Source organism: Aotus nancymaae, unplaced genomic scaffold, assembly GCF_030222135.1.
Source record: "Aotus nancymaae isolate 86718 unplaced genomic scaffold, 86718_ANA_hifiasm-v0.15.2.pri h1tg000003l, whole genome shotgun sequence".
Taxonomy (NCBI): Eukaryota; Metazoa; Chordata; class Mammalia; order Primates; family Aotidae; genus Aotus; species Aotus nancymaae.
In genome coordinates this window covers 58,515,106-58,540,970 of record NW_026988414.1, presented here as the reverse complement: position 1 = coordinate 58,540,970, position 25,865 = coordinate 58,515,106, and the positions used below count along the sequence as shown (strand labels likewise).

The window sequence follows — 25,865 nt, the reverse complement described above, 5'->3', positions numbered from 1 at the left end:
CTTTGGGAGGCTGAGGCAGGCAGATCACGAGGTAAGGAGATTGAGACCATCCTGGCCAACATGGTGAAACCCTATCTCTACTAAAAATACCAAAATTAGCCAGGCATGGTGGTGCACGCCTGTAGTCCTAGCTACTTGGGAGGCTGAGGCAGGAGAATTGCTTGAACCTGGGGGACAGAGGCTGCAGTGAGCTGAGATCATGCCACTGCACTCCAGCCTGGCGATGCCACTGCACTCCAGCTCCAGCCTGGCAAAAGAATGAGACTCCATCTTAAAAAAAAAAAAGTTGGTATAGCAACCTTAAAAAGCAATTTGACAAACTGAAAGTAAAAAATGCATACAAACTTACAGGCCAGCAATTCCACTTCTGGATATATTCCCTGCATAAATTTTCATGTGTAAGTATACATAAATATATTTATTGCACAGAATTATTATAATAGCAAATAACTGTTAACTATGAATCTGACAATGAATAAACTATGGTATCATATATTGACATGCAACACAACAACTAAATTGAATGAATTAGATCTTTAAGTATCAAGCTTGATAGAATTACAAAACATAAGAATTGAGAGAAAAATTAAGCAAAATGGAAAATAATACATGTAGTAGTACAATATCAACTGTATAAAATGAAAATCACATGCAAAATAAAATACAGCCTATTTTATAATCTTAAAATTTACATTTTGCTAAAAAGTATTCTTGATTGTCATGCAAATTTCTGTTGTTTTCATGTATGACTGTCCCATCACATTTCTAATGCTATGAAGGATGTTCACAACACTAACTCCTAATTCATTAAAAGCTCTGGTTATTCCATTAAGCTTTCTTCTTCTTGTGTTCTATGAAATTCCCCTAGAAGTAGCTTAGTGCATGTAGGGGAAGCACTACATTAGTGAATACAGAGTACTTCTTAGAAGGATTTATGTAAACTTTGGACATATTCTCTATGTAAGGTTGTTAGCTATCTTAGAATTGCGTGAAGGTTAAAAGGAGAAAAGCATAAAAATTTACCAGTCCAGACGTTATACTCTTCTTTCTCATAAGAAAGTTTCATAACAATTTCTGTATATAGTGCTTTCTCTTTGATCAGGTACCAGTGACCAATATTGTATCAATATAGACAAAGCCAACGGCTGACTCACTGTTTGCCAGGCACTATGCTAAGGATTTTAGATGACACTGAATTCTCCTCTAAATTCAAAAAGATTCCATTATTAACCCCGTTTAACAGATAAAGTAGCAGAGACCCAGCAGAGATGAAGAATCTTGTCTTAGAAAGTATCAGAGTCAAAAATTCTAACATGGCTCTTACTGACACCAATCATTTTGCATCTTGCCTTCTATATTAATCCATTTTCATGGTGCTGATAAAGAAATACCCAAGACTGGGTAATTTACAAAAGAAGGAGGTTATTGGACTTACAGTTCCACATTGGCTGGGGAGGCCTGACAATCACGGCAGAAGGTAGGTAAAGAGGAGCAAGTCACATCTTATGTAGATGGCAGCAGGCAAATAACAGGGCTTCTGCAGGGCAACTTCCGTTTTTAAAACCATCCGGTCTGGTGAGACCCATTTACTTTCAGGAGAACAGCAAGGGAAAGACACCTCCCCATAATTCAATCATCTCCCACAGGGTCCCTCCCATAAAGTGGGAATTATGGGAGCTACAAGATGAGCTTTGGGTGGGGACACAGAGCCAAATCATATCACCTTCTAAAAACTACTTTTCCTTTCATAATATTGTTACCAAAACTGACCAATGCATCTTATTTTCCTGTGATTACTGTCCTCCTAAAAAATTCAAGTTTATCACTATGACTATCTGCTACAAAACAGTTTCATCTAACTTATTTCTACCTCCATCCACAAATAAATAAGACACTTAACACCTCGGAATACAGAATATATTTTCTGCCACAGATCTAGCACTTATACCTGTTCTCAATGTAGGCAGCACCATAGAAAGCTTGGTGGGATTTTTTTTTTAATTGTATTTGGGCTCTCGGGTACATGTGCACACGTTTTGAATATATATGTTTGCATATCTAGTTTCTACAAATGCTAGATAAAATTTAAATGAATACTTTTTGGTATACCTAAGATCAAACTCTACAGAATGTATTATCCATTCCAACTACCTATGCATAATTTTCTTTAATTTAGTCCCTACTATGTGCCAGATCTCTGCATATATATATTAGTTTTAACCCTGTGTGATATGCATTATTCTCTCCACTGTATACATGAAAAAATGATGGGTTAGAAGTATTAAACAACTCACCCAAAGGGACAAGAAGCAAGCTGAAATCCAGTAATTGAAACTATACCTGCTTCTCTTTAAACACTATATATCCATTGACTGGGCAGAAGACAGAAATAGTCCTTACCGTCTGGGCTGATTCCAGTTGCTGTATGCTGTGTTTTGAAGTTCACTTTCTTCGCCCTCTCCCTCTTCTCGCTCTGGTAATTCTGGAATGTCTCTGGTTAAAGAATTATACAATGAGTACCCCAAAATCCTAGTAAAATATGCAAGATTATCTTATATGTACTCTACTGTTGGTTTCGCTAAAAATGCAGGACTACTCTATATTTTCACCATATGTGGCAATAAGTATAAAATATTTTTACATCAGGAGGAAAGAAAAACCTAATCAAACAAAATTAAAACCTTACATTAGAATCAACTTATCATAGTGTAGAGCTGAACACTAAGATTCTTGTCTAGTCTGTTTCTTTCCTGATGAAACATGGGAGAATAAGGGAAAGGAATAGGAAAAATGGAATAAATACCAGGTTTGTAAAGAAAATCCACTGAACAAGCATTTCTTAAATTTCTATAATGTGCAAGAAGCTAGAAGTACCATGTAGGTTGTAAGCATGTATGCACAGCCCTGATCCCTGTCCTGAAGGAATTTCTCATCAAGTTTGCGAAGAGTTCAGTATCTCTTTTCCTAAGGATGGACCAATGCTTTTCTTTCCATTTTTGAAAAATTAAGTGAAATGCTTATGGTCCAGCTTCACTCCACCCAGAGGGCCAAGACACAGAATACTTCTTAAGGGAAGCAGTTTACAAGACATCTGTGTTCAAGGTTACTCTTGAACATTTCTGCTATATTTCTGTAGCAATTTAGATTTTGCCAGATGGAAGGATATGACAAAATGTGTCCAATCTACTGATCGACTGTAAAGAAAATATACAATAACAATATCAAGAAATATTTTGTTTAGTCCAAAGGAGTACTTTGTGTTAATAAATGACACTGCCAGGATAACAGAGGATGGTTAAACTGATTATGGACTGTCACTAGGCTGTTGGTAAAAATTGGATTTCTGAAGAAACATGTCCACATATTCCACTTAAAGCAGAGAAGGCTATAAAAATTCTGATTCAATAAATGTTTTCAGTTGATATTTATAGAAATTGAAGAATCAAAAGAAAGTATGTAAACATTATAGCCATTCTCCCCTGACAGGAGTACTGAACTCTCTCAAATGATATAATATTCAGACTTCAAGATCAGAAGTCATCTAATCCAATCATCCACCTGAGCTTGAATGCGCTTTGCAACATTTCTGGCAAGCAAATGTCCAGGCACTCCTAGAACGTCTCATTCTTTCTTGGAATGTTAAGTTTTTGTTTTTAAACTGTCAGAATAAAATGTACTGGCTATAGGTCCTACCCGTTGGTTTTGTGTTTGAGTTTCCCCCCTGTGCAATTAAAGAAAAGGCTCTGAATGAGACTAGGGTTCCTAGAGTCTAAACTCAACAGCAGGGTAGGGCTGGTGGGAAAAGCTCCAAGAGGGAGATCCTAAATATGTTATCAAAGAGTTGACACAGAAATGGTAAAAATGAAATCTTCATCCAGAAGATGCAAGGGAGAGAGGTAAAAACTAGGCCTAACCTTCTGGAAGTACAACAGGAGAGAATATGATGAAGAAAGGAGAGTTAGACAATAGACAAGAATTAGAACCTAGAAAGAGTCCTTAAAATATTCAGTGATAGCCAAGGTACTGGGGGAGGTCCTTAATCCTAAAGCCTAAGCAGTGGGAGCTACTCAGAAACACTCTAGCCACATTGCATCTTGCTTCTTCCTTTTTAGATATAAGATAAATTTCCAGAATAATCTAATCCAAGGACCCTAGTCTCTTCAGATTATTCTATAATCTTGAATCTTTTCACTAACCCAAATATGCTCCCCTACATGTGCTGATTATTGTTTACTCATCTTAGAGTGTCAGGGACTCAAGTTTCATGTCTTCCTGTATGCAATCAGCCAAGAAAGAAGACAATCAACTACTTTTCTGCTGTATTAAACCACTGAATACCAACAAGACTTTATCAACTATAATAACTAGATCTCTTTATATCTGCATATATGTACCAGGTAAAGTAACTGGCAGAAAGTCATATGGTAATACAGCATAGTTGAGATTTGGATTGAGGTCATCTTACCATAAAACCTGAGTTCTTTTTTTTTTTTTTTTTTTTTGAGACGGAGTTTCGCTCTTGTTACCCAGGCTGGAGTGCAATGGCGCGATCTCGGCTCACTGCAACCTCCGCCTCCTGGGTTCAGGCAATTCTCCTGCCTCAGCCTCCCGAAAACCTGAGTTCTTAACTGCCATACTATGCTGCCACATATTTTTATATGGCAATTCCTTGTGCAATTCCTTCTTTGGATCCAACGGTAAGAACATGGAGTCTGCTTACATTCTACGCTTGGCTATGGCATTTATTAGTTGTGGGAAAGTTACTGAACCTTTCTGTGCTGCAGATTCTAAAATGCAGATCCCTTAGTTCTATTTTAAGCATTCTGCTATCAACAGAAAATATACTTTCTCTGCAGTGAAGCAGCTAGTTAGAGCATAGAACAATCCAGGCTATACGCTTTTCTGTGCTTGGAGGAAGACAGTGCTCAAAGTGGCTTTCTTTCTAATAACTTGCATTTTAAGGCCATAGAACTTAACAGGACTAAGATGTTACCTGGTGTTTTCTTTAAGTAAGTCATGTGACACACATTTCAGAGGGACATTGAAATAATTGACTTTACCAGTTTGACAGGATGCACTGGGAAACTATAATCAACTCACGCCATTAACCCTACAATGGAAATCCTGGATGGTGGCTGACCTTTGTACAGTGTAAAGTAAACACAGTTGCCTCCCCTATCCCTCGTATTTTTGGGTCCCACATCCATGGATTAAACTAACAGCAGATCAAAAATATTTGGGGAAAAAAAAATAGATGGTTGCACTGTACTGAACATGTACTGACTTTTTTTTTTCTTGTCATTATCAAAAAAAAAAAAAAACCACAGTATAACCACTACTTACACAGCCTTACACTGTATTAGGTATTATAAGTAATCTAGAGATGATTTGAAGTATATGGGAGAATGTGTGTAGGCTGGCTATATGTGAATACTGTACCATTTTGTGTAAGGGATTGAGCATCTGTGGATTTTGGTATCTATGGGGAGTCCTGAAATGAATCCCCAACAGATATTGAGGGACAATTATACTCCTTTTCCCATAATATTCATGAGGCCCCAAGGACCATGCCATTCCTTCCCTTTATTATACAAATAACGTAACTTCCCCTTCCCTGACACTTTCTGTATTCTGTGGTCACGTGTAATCTGCGGAGGAAGCAGCAAAGATCATAATGAATGCAAGGTCACTGGAGACCATGGTGTTCTAGGACGTTCTGACATTCTCTAAAGAATAGCAGAACATGGCCGGGCATGGTGGCTCATGCCTGTAATACCAGCACTGGGAGGCTGAGGTGGGGGGATGGGGGAATCACAAGGTCAGGAGTTCAAGACCAGCCTGGCTGGTGAAACTTCGTCTCTACTAAAAATACAAAAAATTAGCTGGGTATGGTGGCTGGTGCCTATAATCCCAGCTACTCAGGAGGCTGAGGAAGGAGAATCACTTGAACCTAGGAGGTGGACGTTGCAGTGAGCCATGATCGCGCCATTGCACTACAGCCTGAGCAACAAGAGCAATGCTCCATCTCAAAAAAAAAAAAAAGAATGGTAGAACTCTTCTGAGAAGACCTCAAAGTGCTTGCAAGGCCATTTCTGCTCTACCACATGCTTACAAGAAACTTGGTACTCAGTTGCCAGCACAACTGAAAAACACAGGCCCACAACTGAGAGTGTAAAATGGTACATTCTTCATGGAAAAGCAATATGACATTATTTATCTCCCTGATCTTGACTCAGTCAGCAGCAGCATCAAAACCCAGTTCCCGCCTTTCCTAAGAAAAAAGAAAACATTCCGTACATTATTTAAAGGCTCTTAATACACTATATATCAAGCGAAGCACCTTTAAAAAGCCAAACACCGTTTCCTAACATGTATATATGCTAACAGGTTCAGCTCAACATTCTCCAAAAGAGCAAGAAAATTGCGATTTAAAATGTTTCTGGTCTAGGCATGGTGGTGCACACCTGTGAATACCAGCACTTTGGGAGGCCGAAGTGGGCAGATTGCTTAAGCTCAGGAGTTTGAGACCAGCCAGAGCAACATGAGCAAACCCTATCTCTACAAAAAATACAAAAATTAGCCCAATGTGGTGGCACACACCTATAATCCCAGCTACCTGGGAGGCTGAGGTGGGAGGCTGCATTAACCCAGGAGGTAGAGGCTGAAGTGAACCGTGATGGCACCACTGTACTCTAGCCTGAGCAAGAGTGAGACTCTGCCTTGAAAAAGAAAAAAAAAGTTTCTGAATTTGTATGCATGTTAATAAAAGAATAAATAACATTTCTAAAGTTGTTTGATAATATTTATGAAAAAGTAAAAAAATACAATTTCTTAGGTTCTAAGAAATTAATGAAATGATACTCATTTGGGGCAAATTATGAAAACAACATGTTAAAAGTGCTACATTGTGTGGTAGAATTAAATACTATTTTATTGATTTGAATATTTACATATTTCTCAAATTTTCCATACTATATAATAATTAGTTATATAATTGAGGGTAAGGAAAGAATATTTTTTAAAATCTTGAAAGAGGAAAAGGATTCAGGCTTTTTCTTTGTTCTAGTCCTTCCTGACTCTGAATTCTAAATCCTCTACAACTTGCTATATCATTTATTGTATCAGATTTAATGTTTCACTTACCTGCCAGCGTATGAAGAAAAAACGTCCAATGTCATCATTCTTCCCGATTGTTGTCCCAAGCTTATTTTGAACTCTTCCAAATGTTCTGCAGGCACATAAGTAATTCTGGAACAAAACAGAATCCATGAAAGCGAAGGGAAACAATGTTTTGCTTAGCTGTTAGAAAAAGTTTCTAAAATAAAGGAAACAAGTCATATCGTCTCTTTCTCCCTACTTTTTCACACAACTCATTTAATCAGTATATTCAGCAGAGTCCAAACTTCAACAGGATAAAGTATTCTATAAGGAAAAATAACAACAGAAACTAAGTTTTTAAATGCTGTGATTAACTATGTGTTTACTAATCATCATGCGGGGAAGGAAAACAGAATTATTTATACTGTCAAATGAAAAGGCTAACAACAATTTTTTTTTTAATTAGGAAGATATATAAATCCCTAAAACAATGATTGTCAGTAATAACATTAATTTTGCCCAAAGATTTCTAGGTTCTCCAGCAGAAACAAAATAGGTTTACTCTATTGAAATGCTAAATATCACAAATTACTTTACATCTTTCTATAAATACATAATTAATTCTAGAGATTAACAAGTATTATCAATAATTATGTTAGCTCTATTAAGTTATGAACTCTCAAGTCTAAAGTATGAGATTAAACCATTTGAGTTTATGGAAAGAATCTTACTAATTTGTAGCAATTTTTTAAAATTCACTTTGGTCTCAAAGTAAAGGCGACAATTTACACGTGAATGGCCATTTACTAATTCAACAAGTACTGACTGAATGCCTATTATGTGGAAGACACTGTGCCAGATGCTGACTACTGCTGTAATGTTTAGAAACTGATATATGAAAACTCAAGTTTACGGCTGTCCTCTAAGTCTTCTTACATAGTGGATATGGTTTTTTAAGTAAGCTGTTTCAAGATCTTCAAATTAATGAATAGTAACATAAGCGAAATACTGAATGTGAACTCAATACAGCACTTTTGTGCAACAACAAAAAAATTAGAAATCACAAAGATTATTAAATCATCTCTCCATAATATATCTGTTAAAATAATAAGTATACAAAGCCTCAGCACTAGAGGGCAAAGATAAAAAGATTGTCTTTTATGTTATAACAAAATAAAAATTATACCAATGTCATAATTTACTGAATGAGGAGTATACATAATTTTAAATATATTGGTTATTCTATAGAAAGCATTCACTCTTTCACTTCAAAGTGCGAGGTCACTTGGGTTTGGAGTCGGAAGACATAGTTCTGCTACCATGCAGAATGTCGTGGGGTAAATCACCACTGCTGAACCTCTATACCCTCTACCACAAAAAGGATGTCACTTTTGTGAAGCTACTGTAAGCTGAGAAGCACAATCCAAATGTAAGTCAGTGCTCTCACAGGTCATCAGCTTTCCTGGTCATACTATCACTTGGGCAGAATACATGGAGCCTTTGGGAATCTCTTTATGACACTTTTACCTCAAAGGTCAAAAAAATGAAGCAGAAAGTACAGATCAATGGATTTAAGACTAAGCTGGGTGAAAAAGTTGCATTTTAATTCTGGCCCTATTTAATTTATTCATCTATAAAGACACCTTCTCTAAGGTGCTACAAAAATATACGGCATAGCAAATCTGCTTTTATCCCTTCAAACAATACATTATGTCAGGAAAGAAGACTGATTATATTTTAAATGATGAAAAAATAAAATAAAGATAAATAAAAAACCTAAAATGTGAAAAGGCTAGTCAAGAAAGCTGATGTTATTCCTGAATATTCAGTAAAACTCCTATAAATAAAACACAAGTTTAAAAAACCAGGAAAAGGTCAGGGAGAAAAGGCAAGATAGAATAGCAAAAATAATAGTAATCAGTACAAAGTATTTAATTTTTAATTGGTTTGAGAAAGAAGGTGAAGATGTTTCTATCCCAAACAATGTTAAAAAGGAATTTTTCTTTACATTTGTTCAATGTTATTTTTTCTTTTACCAAAAGGTGAGGAGTGGAGGCATTTACAAATATTTTTCCAATACTTGGCATACCACTGAGAAAGAGTAGAGACGGCAGTTTTCATAACTATTTAGCCACTACAGAGAGTGAGGCCACCAGAACAAGCGTCCCACAATGCAACAGCACATGTAGAATCATGCTAGCACAAGTCTGGTCACACAATCATACAAAATCTCCAAATCCATAGCAAAAAGGCCAAAGCTGTATTAAGAGCTGCAAAAACACACTGAAAATGCTTAGAGAGTTGAATTAAAATTTTAAACTAACTTTTGGTTACACATGGACTAACTTTTGGTTATAAATGGACTAGCAGAAAAAATAATACCATCAGTGATGCTGTAATGTGATATGGCTATTAATGCAGAGACTGCGCCTGCACATGCATACAGGATCCTTCCCTTACAAAGGAGCTTAAAAGCTTTGTAATTAGAAAATACGATTTTCAAATGAGTTCACAATCATCAGTGCAATGTGAAAACGTAACAATCCCACAGCTCTGTTGGATTTTATGTTCTTATTTAAACGAAGAAAACAAGCCAAAATGTATATACGAAATCTATATCGGGATCTATCCTTGCACTGGGACATTACAAAAGCACAAAATTGTTTTCACAGACAAGTTGTAACACACAGTCATAATGAGCTTTTGAATCACTGATACTCACACATAAAAGGGGGCTCGATCGTCAGCAGGTGTTGCAGAAAATCTAGAATGTGAAGCATACGCCGCGGCATCTTTTTACAATGGTGTTAACAAATGTCAATGTCTTGTGCTGAATGTGAGATGCATACATATGTAGTTAAAAGTGGGTGCTCCTGGTTGTTTTTTTTTTTCCCCTTTCCACCTCCCTCCCATCTACACCTCCCCCAGAAAAGCATCTGCTCTTTACTAGTGTCTATAGCAGTGATTATTAACAGGCATGAAAAAAATGTAACTGCAATCAATCTTTTATTCCTTGATCAGGAATTCATCCCACACTTTAGGTTAAGGCAGGTGAATTCTGATTCAGCTCAGTAATTATCTGGCAGATGTTATAAGCAGCTGCTGCTAAGCACAAAACCCTGGCTATTATTACAGAAATATAAGAGCTCCTGGCAAGGTGGAGTGAGAAGTGAAACAGAATGCATTCTGGTGAGGCTTCGCATCTGGTTTTCCATAGAAAATAATGAAACCTGGATCTTAAACTGGCTGTTCTTGAACTCTTGAAACTCAAATTATCTACCCATGCATGCATGAACACACACACACAAAAGTTCCTAGCTATCTATCGTAAATGGCAAAAAAGAAATCCAGTGCATTGTCTCCATATGCAATGCTTTCCCTAAAACCAATCAGTTATGTAACTGAACCACAGTCTCTTTTTTTAAAGTCCCTACAATACACCCCTCCACCACCACCCAGATTAAGCTAGGTTCATAAAGAAAAATAATGAGAAAGCAATGTAGATGGAGCCTAGATCCAGGTAATGAGCACAAAGCTTAATGGACCCGAGGCAATGTTATGGTTCTATTCAGAGTAATGGAAGGACTAAACTTTCCTTTTGGGAAGATTATTCACATAGCTTTCAAGGTAATTCTAAACCTTCTGCTTCATGAAACAAGTGGTAGGAAAGGTACAGGGACAAAAAAATTTCATGCAAAATGCACAGAACATGCTGCTCAGCCCTGGTCAACCTAAATGGCTATTTGCATTTTATAATCTACTATTTTTTTTTCCTGAAAAAGCATTATGTAAGGATGATTTTAGTTTATTTCTATCGTTAATCAATAAGTTAAGCTATCACCATTTGAATGAGAGCATTTTTAAGGCATTTGAGAATAAATCAATGTGTTTTGAATGTTTGCATGTTAGTTTACCTGCATGAGAGAGAGAGACTGACTAACTGAATGGATGATTGATTTCCAGAAGGAAGGTTGTATGATTTTTCTTCTTTTTTTAAAAAAATGTAAGATTCTACAGTACATTCTGCCTCCTAAGATCCAAAAGTAAGTATGAAGCTAGCTCTCTAGATATCCTTCATAGTCATAATAAAGCTTCTGCCCACCTGACTGGGTAAATTCTGCTGAATCAGAGGGAGAGGGGAAATGGAAACATACAACAACAAAAAAAAGAGGAAAGGGTAAAAAAGACTTTGAGGTCGGGCGCGGTGGCTCATGCCTGTAATCCCAGCACTTTGGGAGGCCGAGGCAGGTGGATCACGAGGTCAAGAGATTGAGACCATCCTGGTCAACATGGTGAAACCTCGTCTCTACTAAAAATACAAAATTAGCTGAGCGTGGTGGCGCGTGCCTGTAATCCCAGCTACTCAGGAGTCTGAGACAGGAGAATTGCCTGAACCCAGGAGGCGGAGGTTGCGGTGAGCCAAGATCACGCCATTGCACTCCAGCCTGGGTAACAAGAGCGAAACTCCGTCTCAAAAAAAAAAAGACTTTGAGCCTAAAAATGTACCCCAAAAGTTTTCTAGAGTTGACCAGATGCATGACTTATGCCAAACTGGTGTCACAATGGTCTTATTTTTTAACTACTCTTAAAAGTTCTGCAGTACATTAGAACTGAGGGGTAGGGCTAGTACTAAATGTGGTGATCAGAGTGCCAAAAAGTGGGCAGCAGACTGGTATCAGCACACACAGCATAAATGTACATCACGGCACAATAAATCAGATGATCAGTTACTAGGCCAACTGCCTTTTATACTATATCTAATCCATTTAAACTAAAATCCCTACAATAAATACATAGTCTCCATATGATCTACGTCATGGAACACTGGCCATAAATGTTAAGGAAAACACTTGAAGTTTCTCTTTTCTTATGATAAAAGGACTAACATTTTTAATGATGTTCACTTGTACTCCAATTATTATAAGGTAATTAAGGAACAGTAACATGATCTGATGATCTATTCAACTGTAAATAAAAGTCAAAAAAGCATACAAAAATATGAAAGCCCATTAGTGAAGATTTTGCCTAAAAATAATATTTCTTTTGTATAAGATAGTGGAATCTGCTCCAAATGTATATACTTCTCTGCTTTTTATTGACCGCAGAATGAAAAACAGTCTGTACAGCTTTTGTTACCTAAGCCCTAGCGACATATACTTTGCAAAACAACTAGTAACAGAGAATGTAGTCAGTAAAATAAGATTAATACATAAAAGTCCCCCATACTAATAATCATTACATCCATTTCAGGTAAACAATCTTTCCCTGAGCTCTTATTATATCATGTCATCCCTCATACATTAAAAACAAATATTCAGTGATTCATGCTAGAGGCAAATGCCGCATTGATGAAGTATCACAATAAAGTCATGAGCTGATTTTTATGTTGGTTCAAGGAATGTTTAGTGACTTAAAAACCAAACCACATATATGATGTGCTTTTAGTACATTATGGGATTATCAGAAATCTTAAGCACTTCCTGACAAAATATCCTACATGATCTACAAACAGACCATACCAACATATTGTCTATCCCCTGGGTTTATGAAGTATTTCAAGAAAGGGTTAAGTTTTGAGTCAGATGGATACTGTTTTATGTTTTTTGCATGTCTGGCCCTTAAAGAACTGGCTTAGTTCTAGGATTCACATAGTTGAATTAGGTAGGGTACAATTCCTTATATTGAAGCCAAACCAAACATCTTTTTAAGATCCTAAAATTGGGCCCTCTTGCTATGTGAGAGTCATTGCACCCGACACATCTATGGTTGTTGTAGAAATCACTGGAGAAGTATAATAAAAAATACAGGCCGGGCGCAGTGGCTCACACCTGTAATCCCAGCACTTTGGGAGGCCAAGGTGGGCGGATCATGAGGTCAGGAGTTCAAGACCAGCCTGGCCAAGATGGTAAAATCCCATCTCTAGCAAAAATACAAAAAATTAGCCGGGTGTGGTGGCATGTGCCTGTAATCCCAGCTACTCAGGAGGCTGAGGTGGAGAATTGCTTAAACCCAGGAGGCAGAGGTTGCAGTGAGCCAAGATCATACCACTGCACTCCAGCCTGGCAACAGAGCTAGACCCCGTCTCAAAAAGAAAAACAAAATATAAAACAAAACAAAGAAAAAACAAAGCAACATTTTCAAATTTTTAATACTGCTATAATCTCAAAGAAACTATACTTAGAATTGAGAATGACTCAAAAATAGTCAATTTCTTGAGGGATTTATATTTTTTAAAAAGTGTGATAATGTTTGTATCTCAAACAGAAGTGTATACTGAAAAAGAATTCTGATTCATTGGAATTCCTGAATTTCCCAAGCCAAACTGGGCTCCAAATGATACTTACTTTATGTCAGGGCCAATGAGAGAATGTCTTCTCAACATAGCTCGAGCCTGGGCATTGGTTACACTGATGGTAGACTCTTCATTAATGGACAAGATGCAGTCCCCAATGGCAATCCGGCCATCTCGACTAATGGCACCTCCATGAATAATGCTTCGAACAATCATCCCCAAGCCATCTTTATTAGCACTAACTGTCATTCCTACAGGAAAAGAGAAATGCAAATATAATTAAATACATGATTTTCAAATTCACTTTTTAATTTGAATAATTCCTATGATTTGTAGATAAAAATAGGAGTAACATTTTAGTCAATAAAAAGCAATAGCAAAAACAAGAAAAAGCGTTTCTAACAAAAAATATTTTTAAGTAAATTTGTAAATGTTTGTCAAATTGTATAGAGTCAATGTATTATAAAAGAAATGGGTCTACATTGTGGAATGAATGTAATTTAGACAATGTGATGTGTTGCCCCTTTGAATAAAAAGGACGCTCAGGGAGAGTACTATGATAGAACTGAATCAGTTTTACAATAGCAGTTTGTCTCTAACACATAAAAGAGAATTAAGATCAAGACTACAAAAGGAAAATTCGTTCTGTAAATTAAGCAATTATCCGCTATTACCTTATTCCTATGTCACTTGTTCATTCAGGATCTGTTTACTATATGGCTAATATGTGCCAAAACTATGTTGGTTGCTTAGGATAAAAGCACAGCACAGAATTCCTAACATCAAGAAGCTTATATTGAAGTCTTCATACCTGGAGCCTATCACAGTGTGTGAAAGTATAGTTTATTGAAGTAAATTGCTATGAACTTAATCTATTTCCATTTTATCTCTGAACTTTAAGCCTCTAATTTGGATATTAAATTGCCCTCTTTTTTTTTTTTTTTTTTTTAAGATGGAGTCTCACTCTGTCGCCCAGGCTGGATGGAGTACAGTGGCATGATCTCGGCTCACTGCAACCTACATCTCCGGGGATTCCAGTGATTCTCCTGCCTCAGCCTCCTGAGTAGCTGGGATCACAGGCGCACACCACCACATCCAGCTAATTTTTGCATTTTTTGTAGAGATGGGTTTCACCATATTGGTCAGACTGGTCTCGAACTCCTGACCTCATGATCTGCCCGCCTTGGCCTCCCAAAGTGCTGGGATTACAGGCGTGAGCCACTGCGCTGGCCTAAACTGCCCTCTTTTCACATCCCATGGATGTCTCACGGAAATGCAATCTCAGCATGTATAAAATTGAACCTGCAATTTTTAATCTCACATTATTTCTCCGTTTTTCTTCCCTTTTTTGGTAAATTGCACTATCACACTACCTTCCATTATGCAAAGTAGAAATACTGGGGTCTTTCTTGATTCATCCCTCTCTCTCAACCCCTATATTTAACCCAATCATCAAATCCTGTCATTTCTATCTTCAAAATTTATCTTGAATCCATTTACCTTTTTCCATTTAGATACTAACCCTAGACTAAGTCAACACCTTCTCTTGCCTGACTTTTTATAAAAGCCTCCTTCCTAACTGGTCACCTGCCTTCATTATTATCTCCTTTAATGCATTAATTCCCACAGAAGATGGAGGGACCATTACAAAAAAAGACAAGTCACATCCTATCAGTCCCTTGGCTGCAACTCTTCAATAGTTTCCCATTGTAGTAAAACACAACACACTTGCTCAGCACAGTCTATAGACCAGGGGTACACTGGCCTTTGCAGTGTGCATCTCTGCTTTGTGTTATGTCCTTCTTGACTCCCTGAATTCTAGCCACAAATACATCTAGTCTCTGCCCATTTTGAAGTCTTTGCCTGACACCTTCTTTCTGCAGCTCTTGCACAGATAACTCTGTCTCACTCTTCAATATGACTTCCTCAAAAAGCCCTTCTGGAAGAGCAAGTCGGCTTTTCTGGGCCCTGGCTCCCCTCCAGATGCTGGCCCGACCCCGTCCCTGCCTAGCTCCAGAACTCCAGGCCCTCTCTGGGTGGGGGCAAGGGCCCGAGAGGGCCTAGGGCTGCCATGGCGGGCCTTCACAGAGCGGCCCTGGGCCCCAGGAGAAGCAGCAGGCCAGTGGGAGAGAGTGAGCTGATACTTAGGCGATGGCTGTGGAGGCAGAGAGGCTCAGAGGGACTTGGGAGGAGGCAGGGGCCCAAATGTTCCCTTTGCATCCGATCCTCACTCTATTCTTTGAAAAATACAGAACTTAAAAATTATATTTAAAACTTTGCAAAAATAATGTAAGTTCACTTAAAATGAAGTGTTGAAAGTTTCTTCCAAAACAAAATTATATAATTAAACAAGATAAGGAGAGATATAAAGCTACCAGGGTATTTATAAAACCTTCTTTGACAGATGTCACAAATTCCTTTTTAGGTTTTTATATATTTGAAAAAATGATGTCTTTCCAAATATTAATTCTACTCATACCAAATTAGATATGGTATTTCAAACATTTTAAAAAATGATTCTGATTATGTTTTTAGTCTAATAGTTCATGCCTGAATATGGCAATTCAGGCTCCTACTTATTGTTTTCTGATAGAAATAAAACATTTTTAAATGTACTTAAAATATTCAGGTAAGACTCATACTGACGATTTTTAAGTGTATTGTTAAGAAGACACCTTTGCTTACCATAAAATAATAAGATACAATTTCAGGTGAGCAAAAAGACCGGCTCTGAAAATTTTCAAAAGGTACTCTAGTTTTTAATGATAAAGCCACCTTTCCCACCAATACCCACAATACAACTGTACTTTGGTAAAATAAAAATGTGTCAGCACAAAGTAAAATTTAACTCAGTGAATCACATTGGGAATTTAACTAATCGTCTTGTTCTCATTAGCACCAGGCAGATTACAAAAGGTAAAACACAGACATGAAACATATCATGAGCTATGGCCAACATGATCTCTGAATTCACTTTTAATATCATATTTAACTTGCAACTCTCAGCTATGAAGGCTGCCAGGTCACATTAACCATGTAAACCAAGAAGTCAACATCAGTTAGCTGAGCTTATACTTTCCTTTCACCAAATGACAATTTTCAAGGTTGAGTAACTTAGGGGTAATCTCCACTAACTAGATTTTGGTTGTAACTTGTAAGATCTCTCAATTTTTTCCTGGAAGAAGTATCAAAGAATATCCCAAACCCCAAATCATGTACTTTGGAACTAGAGAACTGGTTACAAATCTGAATTCCACCACTTCCAATCAGTACAACCTTGGGCAACTGACCTAACCTCACACAGAGCCTCAGTTTACTTATCTCTTAAAAGGGACGGCATTTTCTCTTATGGTTGTTTAAAGAATTAAGTGAGAAACACTTAAGTATAGTAAAACTTTCAAAGTACCTGACACAAAGTGTACAACAAAATTTAGTCAGAAAACTAAAAACAAAACAAAACTCATAAAATATGTTTAAAATGCAAACCAAGGTTACATTGCTCCCTAAAGACTAAATGTAAATCTTAATTCAGTTTTAAAACGAAGCTTGTTACTACAACAATCATAATGTGCCCTTGGGTAACTCAAGTACTGAATGTATTGTATGGTATATGTGAAAATCAGAGACAGGTTTGAGTTCTGACTCTTCCTCTTTAAGGGCTGAGTAATTTCAAAGAAATTCCTGAATCTGTCTATGTTTCTGTATCTAATCAGTGAAGGGAAGATAAGATCTTCCTTTCCTTTCTTTTCCCCTGAAGAACCTTGCTTTTTACCTTCAAGTCCAAACACCACATCATTAACCAATGGACCAAAGACTTATCAAAAAGCATCAAGATTAGAATTTTTTAATAATCATTATATGCATGTGGACATTTATTAATGTATCTTTATTTCTGTATATAACATTTTCACTCTACATTTAACAAAGTTCAAAAACCTGAATGATTCCTGAAATCAAAACAATGGATTATGACAGTTTTTACAGAAACCTGTCATTTATTAATAACTTCTTCTGGTCATCACTAGACAAAGAAACAAATTATTATTCACAAAGCTAAAACTGCAAACAATCTCATATAGCCGATTAAGGGGAGACTGTGAATCTAAGAAAGTGAGCTCAATGATAGAACCTTTCATAACTTACTTTTCCACCAGCACAAAGCCAGCCTCTATTTAGACTTCCTAAAATACTATTTATCACACTTTTTGTTATTTCAAGTTGTACAGTCAACACCTAATTAAATTGAATGCTTTTTACATAGATTTTTAAGATTCCTTTATATTTATTTATTCAAAATGCCATAGAAATTGGAACATTGAGCATCTCCTGCCAAATGAGATAACAGAGTAATATCCTTGCCTTGGCATGCTGTAAATTTTAACCCCAAAATGCCAGAGGAACCTCACTGGGTCCCAGGAAATCAAAAACCCAGGGAGAAAGCCCTATAAACATACTGGGCATATCAATAATGGAAATGAAGCAGAAAAGTTAAACTAATTGTGATTTATACTTTTATATCACAGTGTGAATGGTAAACTAAATGGTGCTGCAATTTCACACTTAAATGTTTTACTTTATTTATTTATTTTTTTTTTATTATTTATTTTTTTATTTTTTTGAGATGGAGTTTCGCTCTTGTTACCCAGGCTGGAGTGCAATGGTGCAATCTCGGCTCACCGCAACCTCCGCCTCCTGGGTTCAGGCAGTTCTCCTGCCTCAACCTCCTGAGTAGCTGGGATTACAGGCACGCGCCACCATGCCCAGCTAATTTTTTGTATTTTTAGTAGAGACGGGGTTTCACCACGTTGACCAGGATGGTCTCGATCTCTTGACCTCATGATCCACCTGCCTCGGCCTCCCAAAGTGCTGGGATTACAGGCGTGAGCCACCGCACCTGGACACTTTATTTTTTTTTTTTGAGACAGAGTTTCACTCTTGTCACCTAGGTTGGAGTACAGTGGCTCGATCTCAGCTCACTGCCTCAGTCTCCCGAGTAGCTGGAATTATAGGCACCCGCCACCACACCTGGAAAATTTTTTGTGTTTTTAGTAGAGACGGGGTTTTGCCATGTTGGGCAGGCCTGTCTTGAACTTCTGAATTCAGGTGATCTGCCTGCTTCGGCCTTCCAAAGTACTGGGATTACAGGTGTGAGCCACCATGTCTGGACAAATGTTTTACTTTCACTAAACAAATGAAAGGGCTCTTTTATACTTTAAATTTAAAGTCAGGTGTTGAGGTTTAAAGGGATTTCTAGATATGATGGAAAGGTAGGCCACTTTTACCTTTCACTGTTTTCTTCTAATAATTTTATTAACCTAGCATATTTTTATATCAAAACTTAAAAACTAAGGTGGAAGCAACTCAAGTGTCCATCAACAGATGATGAATAAACAAAGTATAGTGTATACATACAATGGAATATTATTCAGCCTTAAAAAGGAAATTCTGACACATGCTACAACATGGATGAACCTTGAAGACATTATACCCTGCCACACAAGGATAAATATTGTATGATTCCACCTATATGAAGCATTTGGTCAAATTCATAGAGACAGAAAAATAAATGGTAGTTGATAGGGGACTGGTAGAGAGAGCAATGGGGAACAATTGTTTAATGGATACAGAGTTTCAACTGGGGAAAATAAAAACATTCTGGAGATGGATGGTGATGATGGCTACACAACAATGTAAATGCACTTAATGCCACAGAAATGCACTCTTAAAAATGATGAAAATGGTCAATTTTATGTTAGTATACTTTACCACAATAAAAAAATAGATGTATCTTGACATATTAGCAGAATATATAAGAAAATCCATATACTTTCTCCAATAGATGAAGAAATGCTTTGACAAAATTCAACATTCTCACAATCAATTAAAAATCGGTAAGTAATCCTAGCACTTCGGGAGACCGAGACAGGCAGATTGCCTGAGCTCAGGAGTTCAAGACCAGTCTGGGCAACATGGTGAAACCCCATCTCTACTAAAATACTAAAATTCAGCTGGGTGTGGTGGCAGAGGCCTGTAATTCCAGCTATTCAGGAAGCTGAGAGGTACAAGAATTGCTTGAACCTAGACGGTGGAAGTTGCAGTATGCTGAGATCATGCCACTATACGCCAGCCTGGGCAACAAAGCAAAAACTCTGTGAGAAAAAAAAAAAAATTGGTAAGCAACCCAAATAGTCAGATTGCAAAATCTGATGTACCCAAACCATGGCTCTTACAAGAGCCTCCTAACTGCTTCGCCAACCTAAGCTGAATGCCCTTCATAAAACACAAATCTGATTATGTCACTCTCCTATCCTTAGCTCTCGCTGCCTACAGGAAGCACAAGGCAGTAGATGGCTGCAGCAGAAGTTCTGTGTGCTGCACACAAACCCATCAAGCAGTTGTCTCCCACTTCTTACTTTGCAGGTCATCACAACACACTTCATTCATACAGAACTAGTTTCAGTAATATTTCACATCTCTCTGCTTTACTTCTAGCAGCTTTCAACTTTTTCCAGTTCCTCAACTATGTGGTAAAAATATCCTCTTTTTAGACCTAAATCATACATCTCCACTTTTCTGAAACCATTCTAAACTTCTCCACACTCGGAGAGTACGGATTAGTTGTTCCCTCTTTTAAGCCTTCAGTGTTCTCTGTGTAAGTATCTATCATAGCATGTACAATATTTTAATGCCTTTAGGATTTTAAATGTCAATTTAAATCTTACTCTCTTAAACTTGTGTTCTTTGAGAACAATGGTAATATTATGGTGTCTCTGCATAGTGGATATAGTATGAAAATAAATGTTTGCTAGTTTAGCAAATACGACAGAATAATAGCGCTTAAATGGGCTTTGCAAAATCTCTGTCCTATTAATCGTTCAAGAAAAATGGCTTCAATGGCCAATTAAATGTGAAAAATGCTACATTTGATTATCTCTTAGTGATTCACAATGCACACTGGAGTATAAAAGATATTGAGAGGTAAAAAGAAAATTGTCTTCTTAAATTTATCTCATCCCAAACTTTAAAACTTGGAACTCATTTATAACTCCTATTAACATCCTACAGAACTAATATTTTGAGTAACATGGCATCAGAAACACTAAAGCCGATGAAATAATTCTGGCATGGCTTAGATATTCGTATCATAATTAATGAGTATGGAAAAGTTCTGCAGTTCAAGCTTTGTATCATCCTATTAAATGTAATATATATAAGAAATATTATAACACAGAAATTATCTGCTATAATTCTGGTTAGCTGCTGTTGATAGTACCCCGCCACCACCAAATGGAACAAAATCTTGGAAACTAAGGCTGAAAACCCACTCATCAAGTAAGCACTGCTGGATTTCTCTGCCAAATCTCAAAACTTAAAGAGGCAACAAGACCCTGTCTTAAGATATCAATGTAAAGGGTAGTGGTTGGTTACTTCATAGAAGGAAAAGGATCTCTGGAGCTGAATTAACCAGAGCCTTGGGCTGCATTTGGACACTTAGAGCAATCTACCATCCTATTTATCAAAAAGGACAGGGCTGAGTCACATGACTGTATAACTCAACGAGAGAACAAATATGCTCTGCCTCGACACAGTTTTAGCTATTGTAATTAGGATATTTCTACAGAAAGTCTTCTTTGCCTAATTCAGAGGGTTTTGTGGGTAAAAGAGGACACAAAAATCCTGCCACCTGGGAAGTCCTACTGAATAACTCACATTTACATTTTGGTAGTGGCACACCTGGTTGTCTTTTTAGTCTTTCTTTCAGTGAGTGAAAGAAATTAAATACAGACTGACTTATACATCACTGGTACATTCAAAGAAACTAATCATTTACTTTTCCAAAGAATTTAGAGTTCTAAATTGCTGACTTTTCCTTTTCTAAGAATTCCCTTTCTGATTTGCTGTTTCATACACAATTCATATATCTTTTACTGAATGTAAATGAGACTTGTGAATACTCTGAAATAATTAAGAGAATGAGGGATTTCTGCTCACATGAAGTAAACAAACCTGTAAACCATTTCAGAAAAAATAATGAGGACATAGAAAGAAAAACCACAAAAACTAAAGGAAAATTTCTACCATCTGTTCTCTTATCTACAGCAAAAAATATTGAAATTTACCATATTCAATATTTCCCCTTGGTCAAGGGGGTTAAGCAGTAGAGGTATATGAGGAAAATGAGAAACTTACCTAAGCTAGAATTGCCTTTTGCTATAGTAATAGTCCTTTCAAAAGATTCTTTGGATACATTTTGAAGCATGACACACTCAGCATTAGAGGACAGGGAGCTCTGTTCAAGTAGGTACTCAGAGCTCTGTAAGAAAGAAAAAACAAGTCACAAGTCACATGGAAAGGGAAACTAGACTTTGGAGTGTGATTTCAACATCACGCATATTCTCTAATTGATTGTGCTTTATTCTGCAAGAACCTACAACCAAAACAAGTTCATAGGTTGCTCTCTGAAAATCTTAGTGTCAAGAAGCACTAATTCCAAATGAAGAGATTAGCTAGAATAACCCTTCATTATTCCCTACCTCATCATAAAACACAAACCATATCTTTAAAATATTACCTTTCCAGCTGAATCGAGTAGCACAGAAGGAAGTTCTGCACTTGATATAACTTCACTAGGTAAATGAGATTCATTCCACACTATTGTGTTTTCACATTCACATTGTTGTTCAATGGCATTTGCAGGTGTGCAGTCATTTATAGTAAAGCCAGAAGTAGTCCCCATACTTATGTCTACTGAAGGTGTATTCTCATCCTGTCTTTGTAGGAGATTCTGGGTATATAGTTCTTCCAAAGACATATGGAGATCAAGCACTGGATTAGAAGAATTTTCGATAACATCCTGGTGGTTGAGAAAAAAAATTAAAAAAAAAAATAAAAAATGTGACCAGAATTACATCAATGTAATTCATAATATCACTTCTTAATTAACAACAATTTAGTAAAACACAAAATATAACAATTATTTATTACTCAAAAAGCCTTAACAAACATACAATTTTTCACTTAGCAGATTTTCTGTGTATCTGTATTCTCATAAATCCTTTTAAATACATTTCCTGCAAGTCATACATCTCATGTTCTACTGAGTTATACTTGTACAAGATACTGTACATAAGATCATTTAGATATAATACTATGTTCTTTCCACAAATAAAATTATTCAGAGTTCAAATTACATAGAAGAGCAAGTAATATACTTCCAAATCTCACTTAAAGTGTAGTTTGTTTCCTATCAGTCTGAAGTTCCTATTTATTATGAGATCAAGAATATAAAAACTATGACATTAATTGATTCGGACTCACAAAAGCCTCCAAGACAAAATTATTTTGATAGGTATTTATAAGTAGTTATGGAGAAGAACAGAAAGCTTTACAATTCAGATTATCATAGGAAAAATTTGCATAAATATTCTGTAAGATATAACAGAAGGAATAGTAAAATGGGATGTCATAAAATGTAGGCTCTAAATCCAGGCTCTGTGATTAACAATCTGTAGATCACAGAACCTCTCTTAGCTTTATATTAGACAATTTCTACAACCCTTTGAAACTAAAATTTTATAGTTCTATATAAATATGTGGATCTACTTACAACAGATATATTGCAACACTAATGTGCCTTGGGCAAGCAGTCGCTTCATAAACTGCTGTTGAATAAACCAATCAGTTTTCCCTTCAATTCTTTTATTGATATTTGTAATGTATAAAAGTATCATATGAATATATTATTGCATAAAGGATTCAAGATACAGACATGTATTGTGTATGGATACAGAATACAATATGAAGAGTCTTTGCTATGGCTCCTATTTCCATTCCCTTCACCAGTAAAAATGGCTGGCATAAGTTAGGTGTTTATCCATCAAATTTTTAATGCATTTGCATAATATACACACACAACTACACTTGTACATACTCACACATAGAAGCAGATATAGCAGATATACATTTTAAAAAACTAAACACAATCATACAATAAATAGCATTTTTACTTTTTTTGCAGTATCTTTGCATCTTGATCTGAGTTTAAAAACAAGTCAACTTTAATCTTCTTATGGCTGTAAGTTATTCCTAAGTATGAAAGACACTGGTGTGTAGACTCTGAAGCCAGGATGCCTGAGTTCAAATGCTGGCTCACTACTAATTAAATGTTAGAGCTTTGACAAGTTACTGAAACATTATGCCTTGGCTCTCTCATCTGCTAATGGGAAAATTAATAGAACCTAATACAGGACTGTTGGGAGGACAGAGAGTATTAATACTCACAAAGTACTAAAAAAAGGCCTGACTTAATAGAAAATGACCAATAATTGTAAGCTACTGCTGTAATTTATATTCTACAACTTTGTGCATACATGTGAAGATATATTCACTATGAATCACTAGAATTGCAGTGGTTGGTCAAATGATATGCACACTTAAAATATTGGTACGTACTGTTAAATTGTCTTCTAATTTTCTCTTGCAAAAGGAAAATATAGGAATACCTGTTAATGAATCTTGCCAGCCCTAGATCAGTTTAGCAATTTGATTTATAATAAATATATTCATTGATGTTTTACTACGTGTGTTCCTAACAGTTATCAAGGATAAGCCATTTGTATTTCTTCTGTTAACATCATCTTCATATTCTTTATCCAACATTGTCTCAGAGTTCAAATTACATAAAGAAGCAAATAACTTATAATTTCAAATTTCACTTAAAATGCAATTCAGTTCTAATTACTTTGAAGTTCCTATTTATGAAATGATCAAGAACATAAAAAGTAAGACATTAATTGATCTGGATTCACAGGGGCCTCCAAGAGAAAATTATCTTAATAGGCATTTACAGGTATTTATGGTGAAGAACAGACATTCTTCTTGTCATTGTCATAGCCTGAATACAAAGTCTTTGTGATATACACTGCAAATATTCTCCCAGTCTGTCACTTGTCTTTAAGTTTAATAGGTAATATTTCGTCATGCAGAAGTTATTTCTGTAACCAAATTTGTCATTTTTTTGTGTTTCTGTGTTTTATGTATTACTTAATAAGTCCTTTCACAAAAAGTAAATGAAATGCTTTCTAGTATTTTTCTTCTATTTTATAAATGCTTTGTTTTAGATTTTAACCACCTAGATTTATTTCAGGGTGTGGTGTGAGATATGGGTCTGTCATTTTTTTCCTGAATGGGTAATTAATTGCTCCAGCACAATTTATTATATACTCTTTTCCTTGAATGTAAGTTATTATCGCTCTAGAATTATCAGATATTCCTAGTACAAAGAATTGAGGCAAGTGGAAATATCATATAAGCAATTAACATCTGTAGTATCTTCAGAAACAAATGATAGGAAGGTATCATCCTCCACATTTCAGGATCTAAACAATAACATGTTGGTTCCCTCACCCAACTTTGATAATTTTATTCTTATGAAAAGTAATAATGTACTTACTACAGAATTGGTTAGCTTCCATATTACTAAATTTATTATAATAATTAGCAGTAAATCATCTCCCCCATGCCTCAAATAAAGATAAAGATAACAATCAAAACTGCTTTTCATTAGAAAAAGAGGTCAAGTCACCCTTGTTAGCTGGGGTGCACTGTAAATGGTATAACAGTCCCATGCATTATTCATGAAGGAGTTAACACAGACACATAGAAAAGAAAGAGCTAATCAACACAGTAGACAACATACGCCCACTTCAGAAACATTTCTGGTTGCTCAACAACCAACTCAGTTTTATTTTTAAAAGTCTTATGGATCTAAAAGAAAAACAGTTCTTCCCTCATAAGACGTACAAAAATAACCACAATTTCCCAGTGCAACTTGATAGCTAAAGCTAAGTCTTTCGAAAGTCTATATTAATATGTGACTTCACTTGATATATTCTTGTCCTCAGTAAAAAACTGGGAAAAGGTTACATTAAAATGTCAAACATACTTTTAAAAAGTTCTATTTCTTAAGTGCAATGCATAAATTAAGGTTAGACTTGGACATATAATTTACCCAGATAATATATTTACAAAAATGAACTAAATACTTAAGTATTCAATAGCTACTACCTACTTTTCTTTAATAAGCAGTCTACCAGAGAATTATTATACTTTAAAAAAAATATTGCAAGCACAGCTGCTCCAACTGTCTTTCTCCCACTCTTCCTGAGGTAAGATGCACTTCCTTTATTGTTTTGACTCTGATGCTGCTAAGGAAAAAGGTAACATCTTTTATACCTTTGAGAGCCTGCAATTTTGTCACTAAGATTTTCACAGTCACTCCCATCATTTCGATTACAGTGATTTAGTTTTCTATTCTAACCCCATCCGCCAAAAAAATAAAAATAAAATAAGAAACAGTATCAACATTCTAAACATGGATGTGAAGGCAATAATATTTTATGCTAGAGAATGACAGTAAGAATTTGTGAGAATGTTCAGACCACCGAAAAAAATCACGAAGTCCGTTAGTTGAGTT

At 36.2% G+C, this 25,865-nt stretch overlaps 1 protein-coding gene across 20 annotated transcripts in view; it reads right to left on the bottom strand.

Annotated features, from left to right (window-relative positions):
• The window catches only part of MPDZ (multiple PDZ domain crumbs cell polarity complex component), a 172,941-nt gene that overhangs the window by 48,397 nt on the left and 98,679 nt on the right, over positions 1-25,865 (bottom strand). For 12 of the 20 annotated variants that reach the window (XM_064381629.1, XM_064381589.1, XM_021675929.2 and 9 more), the window contains exons 20-24: positions 21,963-22,244; positions 21,581-21,704; positions 13,443-13,641; positions 7,144-7,248; positions 2,401-2,493 (exon numbers count right to left, since the gene is read on the bottom strand). In XM_064381629.1, the coding sequence (XP_064237699.1) occupies positions 2,401-2,493; positions 7,144-7,248; positions 13,443-13,641; positions 21,581-21,704; positions 21,963-22,244 (803 nt within the window). Of the gene's footprint in view, positions 1-2,400; positions 2,494-7,143; positions 7,249-9,820; positions 9,863-13,442; positions 13,642-21,580; positions 21,705-21,962; positions 22,245-25,865 lie in introns of all 20 variants that reach the window. The other 8 variants (XM_021675924.2, XM_021675923.2, XM_012453518.3 and 5 more) reach the window with 1 other exon arrangement.